Source organism: Kryptolebias marmoratus, linkage group LG19, assembly GCF_001649575.2.
Source record: "Kryptolebias marmoratus isolate JLee-2015 linkage group LG19, ASM164957v2, whole genome shotgun sequence".
Lineage (NCBI taxonomy): Eukaryota > Metazoa > Chordata > Actinopteri > Cyprinodontiformes > Rivulidae > Kryptolebias > Kryptolebias marmoratus.
In genome coordinates this window covers 18,430,507-18,440,896 of record NC_051448.1, presented here as the reverse complement: position 1 = coordinate 18,440,896, position 10,390 = coordinate 18,430,507, and the positions used below count along the sequence as shown (strand labels likewise).

The 10,390-nt window shown below is 49.9% G+C and overlaps 1 protein-coding gene across 2 annotated transcripts; it reads left to right on the top strand.

Annotated features, from left to right (window-relative positions):
- The first annotated feature begins 323 nt into the window (after window positions 1-323).
- LOC108231769 (protein FAM177A1-like) lies at window positions 324-3,869 on the top strand. Of its 2 annotated transcripts, none has more exons than XM_017409049.3 (5): window positions 324-696; window positions 885-1,088; window positions 1,191-1,257; window positions 2,448-2,545; window positions 2,631-3,869. In XM_017409049.3, exons 1-5 carry the CDS (start codon window positions 628-630, stop codon window positions 2,862-2,864), a joined length of 672 nt encoding a protein of 223 aa, XP_017264538.1. In that variant the 5' UTR covers window positions 324-627; the 3' UTR covers window positions 2,865-3,869. The 2 variants fall into 2 exon arrangements, with proteins under 2 accessions (XP_017264538.1, XP_017264537.1); XM_017409048.3 differs by having other exon boundaries at window positions 325-696; window positions 885-1,094.
- Window positions 3,870-10,390: the final 6,521 nt, after the last annotated feature.

The following is a 10,390-nucleotide window of genomic DNA, read 5'->3' as shown; positions in this document are numbered from 1 at the left end:
AACAGGTGAGCCTCCAGGTAACTCAGATGTTGCCAACTAACCAATCAAAAGCTGCCACAGTCATGACATCATCACTTGAACTGCCCCAAAATATTTGAAGTCCTTTTCCCCACAAAACTGTGACACTCCGAGAGCCTCAAATACAAAGCTGCCCCTCAACGCCTCACCCCGCGGGGCAGAAGTGGCCCGCGGGCCGTTAGTTGATGATCATGCTTTTATACACCCACTTATAGATTAAGCCACTAATTATTATCTAACTGCGGTCAAGCCAGCCGTCATGCGTTGGAAACACACAAACGGAATCATTTTATTTATTTTTTTCCCCTTTCAAAACTTTATTTTGAATAAAGCACATTACAAAAAAAGACACTGAACACAACACAACAATTAATATCAGCATATTACATTAAACAACCAAAAACAAAAAATGAAAACACACATTTATACATAAATAAGTGAAATAAAAACAGAAAACAAACGACATAATTCAGTCTCAGCAGCTCTGTCGCTGTTGCAGCGTCACCGTAGGGACGTTACGTTACGTCACGTCACGTCACGTCACGCACGTTCGGCGGCGCGTCCGAGAGTGACGTCACAGCATCCTCCGCTACAAAGAAGACGGCGACAATGGCTGATATTTCTCTGTATCTGACCAACGTCAACGTGTCCGTGGGCCGGACCGTGGACGCGGGGCAGGTGAGTGAACCGCTCCCCGAGCCTGTTAGCTCGTCGCCGCCCCTCACACACCCCCACCCCACCTTACACACCTTACACTCCCCCCGGGCCGCGTCGCGTCGCTCGACGTGTTTGTGTGTGTGTGTGTGTGTGTGTGTGTGTCCCCAGCAAACCGACTTAACGGTGTCTGTCCCGTCATGTCCTCCCAGAGCCGGAGCCCGCACCCGGGGAAGGACCCGGACAGCGTGGAGCTGGAGCTGGAGGCCCCGCAGAGGGAGAAGGCTCCCCGCCGCATCATCCACTTCTCCAGCGGGGAGACCATGGAGGAGTACAGCACCGACGACGACGACGAGGAGGAGGGAGAGGAGCGGGAGGCGGAGAGGAAGGACCTGCTGTCCCCCCCTGTCGATGCGGTGAGGGTGAGGAGAGCCCGGGGCTTCGTCCTGCAGCAGGACAACAGGACAGGTTGTGGTTGCGTGGAGGTGACCGGTGCTCTGTGTGCTTCTGTGTTGCAGTCCAAGATGCCCTGGGGGCCATATTTCTGGTTCCACATGTGGAGAGCAGCCACGTCCACCATCTCAGGTTTGTGGGGACCAGGGGGGGGGTCCAACTCAGCTACACAAGGGGGGGCAAAACTAAAAACTCTGTCCTACCCAAGGGCCAATCTGGAGCCATACTTATTGAAAACAAATACTGAAATTAACCTTAGTTTTAGATGTAATATGTCAAATCATTCTCATGGAAATATCAGGTACTGTCTCCCAGTTACATATTATCTAATATTTATTACAAACAGACTTTATTTAACAAAGACAAATAGATCAAACTTAAAAAGAGACATCATTAGTTTTCATTTGTGATGCTTAACTCTATTATCAGCTTTTAAATGAGTTTTTTCTCCATTAAAACAGCTATAAAGCCCTCAACAAAACTTCGATCATACAGCTACAAACATTTAACTTACAGAAATACAGAATACAGACGACACATATTAAAGCTGTTTGCTCTGATGCACGTCAATAAGAGTTCTGATCGATCCCGTTTGATGTTCTTTGTTCTTTCCACATCAAAAATCAAAGATTACCGAACTTCTTTCCTTGGCTTCAAACCGTCGCAGGAAGACTTCGCTAAATAGACTTGTTTTTTTTTAAGCAAAACGAGAAGCGAAGCAGACTTGGATCTGTCTCAAAGCAGAAGACCAGATCTAAGTAAATTTAAGTGTTATCTAAGGAGGCCAGAGAAACTGTTACCATCTTGAGTTTGACACGCGTGATATAATCTGTCCAAAACGATTTGTGGTCTGAAGCTGGAAGTCAGATAGCCACACGGGAGCCAGAGAGGGGACAGAGAGGGGCTGCGCGTGTCGTTTTTTAAAACCGGTCAACATGACTTTGTTTCATTAGGATGTGGGCTTGAACAACGTGATCGTGACCGTTTGCTCACGCTGAACCGCAAACTTTGCTTGTGAATACGAAAAAAATCTAAATAAAACAGATTCACAATGTATTCCTATAGTTTTTTTCCCCCTTGTGTCGGGTTAGCTTCGGGAATCAGATTGGCTCAAAATGGACGCCGCAGTCGGTCCAACTCGGCGCCAATTTGGCGTGGCCGTCCGCAACCCGTGCTCCGAGCTCCGACGCGTCGCTTGACGTGTTCGGTTTGTAGTTTGGCGCACGAGGCGGCGATCTGCACTCCTTCCAGGAACGCTGCTTTTCACTCGGACCAGTTTTTTTTACTTTTGGTGAGATGTTTGGTTGTTTTCACGTCTGCAGCGTGCGATTACCTCGGGGAGAGGATGGCCTCCCTCTTCGGCATAACGTCGGCCAAGTATCAGTACGCCATCGACGAATACTACAGGATAAAGAAAGAGGTACGACTGAAGACGCTTTGCCATTTATCTATTTATTTATTTTCGTCCACGGCGACCGTAATCTCCCTTCGTGTCCTTGTTTCAGAAGGAGGAAGAGGCGGAAGGAAACCGTCTGTCGGAGGAGGCGGAGCGTTCTTTCGGCCAGGTTCGCTCCCAGGAGCAGAAGGACGAGGCCGCCGCCGACGCCGCCGCAGGGGACGGGGGCCAGGACGCGGCTGCGGAGGAGGCCGCCCGCCCCACCACGACCTACCAGGTGGAGAACGAGAGTCGGGTGAACCCCAACACCATCACCGTCCCCGTCATCGTGACGGCCACCTAACCCCTCACCTCCTCCTTCGTTTTCCCGCTCGCGACACAAGGACCGCCGACTCCTCGGAGCACGCTGTTCGGTTTCGGAGGAAAGGGGGGCACCGCGGCTGGATTTTGGCTAAACATGGGGGGGGGGTTGGGGGTGTGATTAACTGTAGAAACTGGAAAAACTAACAGCTGGATAACGCGGCGACTCGTTTAAATCTTAGGAGAAAAAAAAGGGAAGAAAAAAAACAAAGCTGAGCGCGTTTAAACGTTTTATTGAGCCTTCCTGACGTGTTCCGTTGTTTTGCTCACGTTTTCGATTGTTCGGCGTTGGCCCCTTACAGCGCCGCCCTCCAAGCTTCGCTATGCAGCAGGTGTGGGGGGAGGGGGAGGGGGGGGGATAAACATCGCTCCCCCTGTGCCTCCGACGGACCAGCCACTGTGCCTGAATCACCGACACAGCCACGTCGGCGCCGGATGTAGATCAACCAAAAACAGACAGCTGTTGTGTCTAGATCTGGTCGCCCCGATGCTTCATCTCGGTCCACCCGGCCATTCGAACACCCCCCCCACCCCACTGTCCCTCACGTGTAGATTTGACATGCATGTCGTGTGTTTAAAGTGTGTATTGATGCGTATTAGACTCGCGTTGCGTGGAAGCGCCGAACTCACCCCAGGACCCCGATCGGTCGCACGACAGACTAATGTTTAGCTTCAAAGAGTTTTGAGAAAAAAAAGAAAGAAAACACAAACAAAAAGAAAACGGGTTTAGGTGTTCTGTGTGGCTCTTTTTTTTATCTGCCTTACTTACCGTGAATGTGTTGTGGAAGCCTCCGACGCCGGGAGGAAGAGTTGTGACACTTAACAAAAAGAAGAAAAAAAAAAAAAAAACACGCAGACTTACATTTCTTATAGTTTTTAAGCACAATTTTTTGATATTTCTGTATTTATTTTGATAAACTTGAGTTGTTCATTTAAGCCTTTTTTATATTGTTTTGGTAATATTCAAATAAACCGTTTAATAAGTTAATAATATCCGATTTATGTATTTGTTTTTTATGGCCGTCTCTGTGTTTTGGCTCGGTCGGAGACTCGTCGTGCCGCTGCAGCTCGAATCAGGGGGGGGGGCTGCTTTGTCAGCGGGAACAAAGAGCCCGTGTCACGGTTTGAGCGCACTGGTCTGAGGTCAGGGGACCCGGTCCAGCTCGCGGCACACACAGGCCTTCCTTTCAGAGGCTGGAGTGGATTCCTGGGGTCCGGAATGACCCCGGCGGACGTGATGGACCCCCCCCACCCCCACTCCCAACTGCTGCTGCGTCAGCTGGGCTCAGAAACGAAGTAAATCCTCCTCAGTGGAGCAGCTACGGTGGTAGTCAGTCGTTAGCTCCGCCCTGTTCTGGTACACGTTGTTGATGAAAATGTGCTGACGTCCCGCGCGTCGTGGCGATCTCGGCTAACCGATATGAGAGCAGAAAACGGTGTGTTTAGTCCCTGTTTGACCACGTCTTTGAAACCTCGCAGGCACGGCAGAAAACGCCAGCCTTGTTGGGGGGGCGCTCCTACGTGTTACGGGACGCCGTCGTGGCTCGTCTGTTACTGTCACAGTCTGAGGTCAGCGTCTGACGCAACAGGGCGGCGGTCTCCGGCGTCCACGCTGACGGACGATGCCGCCCGCTGACAGCACGGAGAAGGCTTTAGTGGTCGTGGCACGTGGCTGATCAGCTGTCAGCTGGTATTTGTGCTCATACAGCTTCTCTCTGCAATGTCTGTCACATGTTAAGAAGGAAAAAAAAGCCTATTTCCTTGTGACAACTGGAAGTTATGTCGGAATCGTAATGAAGGGACGCTTCATTAGAAATCAGGACGGTTGAGACAGCTAAAAATGTCTCAGCAGGTGTCAGGGCCAGCGGCGGAGGATGACGACACTGGGTGTAACACAAGAATCACTCACTTTCATACCATGATTTCTATTTTCTGAGTGGGGGGGGCTTGTTTTTTTTGAGCTCACAAGCTAAAACTAGATGCTCTGCAGAGGCGACAGGACGACGTTGGACCAGGACTGGGCAGGGTGCAGGGAGGAGTTTGACCACCAGAGGGCAGTCTTGTACTTATCAAGAAAAAAAGGGAACTATTTGTTCAGTAACACATCCCAGTTCAAATAGTGTCCATCCATTTTCTTTACTCGATCCTTATTATGGGTCACTGATGTTGTCTCTCTAGGGGGGACACTCTGGACAGGATGCAAGTCCAAACAATACGTCATATGTTCAAATTGAGCGCAAATGAACAGATATTTGTGTGTGTGATGGATGAATCGGTGTCCGTCAGGGCTCTGCCCCTTTACCCCGTGCATGAAGAACAGAGGGGAGCGGAACGAGACGGTCCAACAGCCTCTGTCCTGGAGACGCGGGACACTCCGCAGTCACCAGACAGTCTGGGATTAACAGGGACAATCCGGGGCTGGAGGCTCCTTGTGACTTACTGCTGCAGAGGTGGACGCCGGCCCTGTACGCCAACAGAAGCGAGGGAAATGTGAGCTGCTGCCCCACCACAAAAAAAAAGGGTCAGCCCTAAACTCCCGCCGAACCGCGCCGCGTCCACGTGTCGCGCCGCTCGACCTGTCTGCTGTCGGGTCAACCTGAGACGTTTCGCTTCTGATTCGTCGTGCAGGGATGGGACCTTTCAGACTGCAAGTTATAAACATAAAAAACTAAACAAACATAAACAAAAAGAGATGGACAGCGATGTGTTTTTTATTCACCTGCGTCGCTCGGGATTTCGAAAAAGAGGGGAACAGCTGCTCGGCGGCGGGAGACGGGGCGCGCGCGAGTGGAAAACGGAAGCCGAGGGAGCTCGAGGAGCAGACAAAACAGTGAGACATGCAGAGAGGCAGAAGAAGTGGGGGATGATGAGAACCGCAGCAGCACCTTTGATGTGGGCCTCGTCGGGGCCCTGCGTGTCTCATAGAGGAGGAGAGGGGATTTCCAGCGCTGCTCGGGCTCCTGTCTCACCCCCTCTGAGCCTCGGCTGCTCCGTGGGCTTGAAAACACAGGGTCTGCTCGAGGCTCGTCCCTCTGATACACACACACACACACACACAAAAAGCACTTTGGTTTCAGCAGCAACACTTAACAGTCTGCAGCCCTCAGAGTCCAGATCTTTGCCTGACGACGAGTCCATCCGGACCCAGTCGGTGCAAATTAAACGCGTGGCTCCTTTAAGAGTGCACACAGAGAGAAGAGAGGGGGAGAGAGAGTGTCCGGTGTCCAGTCCTGGTCCTGGGGGCGGGGGGCACTAATCCTGCAGGTTTTAGGTGCTCCTCTGCTTTGACACGCCTGATTTGAACGACTGAGTGATTGACAGGCTTCTGTAGATCTAAAACCTGCAGGATGATAGTGGCCCCCCCCAGGACCAGGACTGGACACCGCCCACGTAGTTAGCGCGAGACCAGTGAGACGAAGTTGCGGGGAAAACGGGAGAATTCGAGCCGCGACCCGGCGAGACGCGTCGCCACCTTTATGACAACCGGGTCTCGTTTCTGCGCGGCTGAGGCCCATTTTTGGCGCCGTCCCCAGCGACCGGGCGCGCGTTTTCTTAAAGTGTGCAAAGATGAAACGCTACATGGCTTCTGCACCTCATCTCAGCGGTAAATGCTCGGGTTTACAACCACACAGCTCTTCAGGCTGTATGTCGTAAACAAATAATGATAAAAGAGATTTCCTTATTGCTTGCTGTTTCAGACCTTTGGCTGGATCGGGATGTCCGATTTGGACCTTTGAACTCAAACTTGGACAGCCCCTGGTCTGCATCCTTGTGTGCATTTAGACGCCGTGCGTTAAAGTCCCTGTCTCTTTCAGTTTCATGCTGCAGGTTTCATTTAAACTGCATTTATTTAAATTTGTTTTCGCTTAAACTCACGCAGAACCTCCATGCCCAGAAAACGCTCTCTCTCTCTGCACAGTTGCAGCATCAGAGCAACTTTTTTTGTTTTTTGCGTTTATTTCTCACGCTTACTTCAGTTCACCCAGACCATGTTTGTCTGCACACAGTGCCCTTTACGCAACTTCACAAATGCAGAAACACACACACACCATGTTCTCACAGCAGTGGAAAGTCCCTGCCACTCGCCCGCCTCCTATCTCAGTTGCCGCTCTGCCGCTGCAGCTAGTTGCCACGGCGACCGGGACTCTCGGACGACATGACCTCTGAACTCCAGAGAACCGGCAAGAACGGGCAGCGCTTTTGAGCGAAGTGCGTAAGTGCGTAAGAAAACCAGGTTCTTGGCGGTTCGCAGGTAACACCAGCTACTGGCAAGCAGCTGCAAACTGCCTTCAAGGGGTTTTTTTTTGCTGTTGTTGTTGTTGCACGTTCACTCTTTCATCTCTAAAAAAAGAAAAAAGAAACCACAAAACAGATCAAGGGCAGTTTCAGATGCATACAAATGCACAATACAGCTGCCGTTAAACGAGCATCGAAGCGCCCTCATTTCCATTCATTAGTCTTCCGCTTCAGTTCCGCTTTGGAAGAACGCAAAGAACGCATCAAAGGGAAACGGCGTGCTTTTGGTTAGCCGTACATCATGCGGCGCGTTGCAGCGAACAATGGGTTTGTGGCGAAACGGCTGAGAGAACCCAGCCCTCGATACCTTGGAGAGGTTTTAGACAATCCCCATTAACGCTTTCAGAGTTTGGCGGAGAAGTTCTGCTATCTGGGAGCTTTGATCACAGGGTGGCGGTTTAGGGACGAGCCGAGCAGGCGGGCCGGCTCCGTGGACTCTACGGAGACGGCAGCAGAGGAGAGAGCGGTGGACAGACTGCTGGACATCATGGCCGACGCCGGTCACCCCTCTGCACTCCGTCAGCATCGACCAGAGGAGCGTGATCCGTGACAGACTGCTCCTTACCACCTGTGGGACAAACAGACTTTGTCCCTAACGCCATCAACTGTCCTTAACAATGTTATTATTAGTTCTTGTTAAATATGTATGTGTGTGTGTGTGTGTGTGTGTGTGTGTGTGTGTGTGTGTGTGTGTGTGTGTGTGTGATACCAGTTAGCTTTACTTTTAGCAGTTTTATATCTGCTAACTGTTACTATCATCCATCCTTCATCCATCCATCTGTTATCCAACCGTCCATCCATCCATTATTCATTCATCCATCCAATCATCCATCCATCCAGCCAGCCGTTATCCATCCATCCACATATTTGTCCATCCGTCTGTCTGTCCATCCATCCATCCATCCAATCATCCTTCATCCATCCATCCATCAATTATTAGTCCATCCATCCATCCACATATTTGTCCATCCGTTCATCCATCCATCCATCCATCCATCCACATATTTGTCCATCCGTCTGTCTGTCCATCCATTCATCTATCCTAGGTCAGTGGAGGTGGTTCAGGCAGCGTCTTCCTCTTGAGGTTTTTCAGGAACGACCCACCAAAAAGAGATCTGAGGACAGACCCAGAACTCGCTGGAGGGATTATGGCTCCTCTCTGGCCTGGGAACACTTTGGGATCCCACAGGAGGAGCTGGAGCGTGTTGCTGCGGAGAGGGAGGTCTGGGTTTCCTTACTGGACCTGTTCCCTGCACCACCCAACCACGCATAAGGAGTAGAAGATAGATGGACAGACGGACGGACCATTATCAGTTTTAGTTCTCTGACTGTCCGACACAAAAACGTTCCCCCTGCCTGTCGTCCAAACCAGCCTCAGCTAGTTTAAAGTCCCAGACCGAAGCTGACCTCGGTGTTACTTCCTGACAGAATCTCATGTATCTATCTTTTAAAAAAAAAGATGGTTCTGAAAAGCTGCCGATGCACAGCAGTAAGTTGCATTTAGTCACCAGCGGAAACCCAGAAGTCACTTTAAAAGCCACAAAACCTAAAAGTTTCCACTTTGCGGTAAAACACCCAAAAAGGGAACATTGTGAACCCATAAGCCCTACATTCAAAGTTCCCCAGGTGGCAACACGAGTCATATTATTACTTGGAAAGTTATGTACTTTTTTTTCTTTTCAAATAATGAATTATTTTTATAGTGTGGGTGTTACATATTTAACAAAAAAAAAAATCAAGTTAGAGATCAATCCAAAGCTCAGAAACTAGTCGCAACAACAGAAAATGTAATAATTAGCCAAGCTTTTCGACCTAAATGTTCATTAGTTAAGGTTTGTTTTTCGTTTTTTTAAGGTTCGGGAGGGTCTTTTACTTTGACGGGGCCTAATAGTGATCACGACTGACTGCAGCTTATTTTTTAAATTTATTTCTTTTTTTGCCAGCATAAAAAGGATTTGTCGGACTGCGCTCATCAGACTGACCGGTGCTCATCTGTTCCTCTCGGTTTAAAGAGAAAACAGTTCGGATGTTCGGGAGAACACCCCATAATGCACCGGGGCTCGGCTCTGCCAGGAACTGGAAGCCGCTGGGGGAGGGGGAAACGTTCGACGGTCAGACGAGACGAAGATTCAGCTGTTTGGCTGCGGTGGCGAGAAATTAGAGGAGTCAGGATGAGGCTCTCAGACCTAAGGACGCTGCACTGTCAAGCACAGTGGTGGCAGCATCATGCTGTGGTACTGGTGCGTTGAATGGACTAATGAAGCAAAATTATTCCAATAATTGGATGAAGTGAGACAGATCCAGAAAAGAAAGAGATGTTTGTTTGGGTTTCTTGGATACAAAGTGATGGTGGGCGGGCACCTGCAAAATAAGCATTAAACTTTACCTCATTAGCTGCAGCTCTGAGTAAGTTACTGCCATGTTTGTGTTGGCCAAGGTAGATTAGCTGTGGCAGCCATCTTGACTTGCATCGTATCTAAATGGTAATCAGTTGTAAAGGTGCATCCAGTTATTACTTTCGGGGAGTTTCACTAAAATCCATCCAGTGGTTCATGAGATATTTTGCTAACAGACAAACAGAGGTGACCGTGACAGTTAAAGCCAAAGTTTTATGCGAGGATGTCTTTGCAGTGGACATTACTCAGAGTACGTGCTGAGGATGACTCTCAGCTACCACCACGCCGTACTTTAGCTCAGTATCTGCAAAACTGGCTGAGTTCTAGACATTTTTGTGCCGGCTAATGTCAGTGAGCTGCGGCGGCCATCTTGCATTGCATCTTCTCCAAATGGTAATCAGTTATAGAGGTGCATCCAGTTATTAGTTTCTGGGAGTTTCACCAAAATCCGTCCAGTGGCTCATGAGATATTTTGCTAACAGACAAGCGGGATTGGCTGTAACTGTTACATCAAAGGTTTCAGATGGGGAGCTTGTGCGTGCGAGGTGCTGTGCTCAGCGTGTGTGCCGGGGAGGACTCTCAGCTACCCGCGACGCTGACTTTGAGCTCTGTCTCCGTAAAACAGACATGAGTTTCTGCGTTTTCGTGACCTCAGCGTCCAAATGAGCCTATGATTAATTACCCAAAGCAACTTGGCTCGGAGCCGCCCGGCTGCAGGTTTAGCCGGGCGGGGTGTGTTTGTTTTCTTTTTGCAGAGCGCCTTATGTAACGTCCCGCCCCACCCCCTCCCTGCAGGACAGTGTCTCTGCATGGGCGG

Coding starts and splice junctions, on each gene's coding strand:
- LOC108231769 (XM_017409048.3), top strand. CDS start 628: ATGGCTGATATTTCTCTGTATCTGACCAACGTCAACGTGTCCGTGGGC. Junction 1,258..2,447: donor AGCCACGTCCACCATCTCAG/GTTTGTGGGGAC, acceptor TCACGTCTGCAG/CGTGCGATTACCTCGGGGAG. Junction 2,546..2,630: donor ACTACAGGATAAAGAAAGAG/GTACGACTGAAG, acceptor TCCTTGTTTCAG/AAGGAGGAAGAGGCGGAAGG.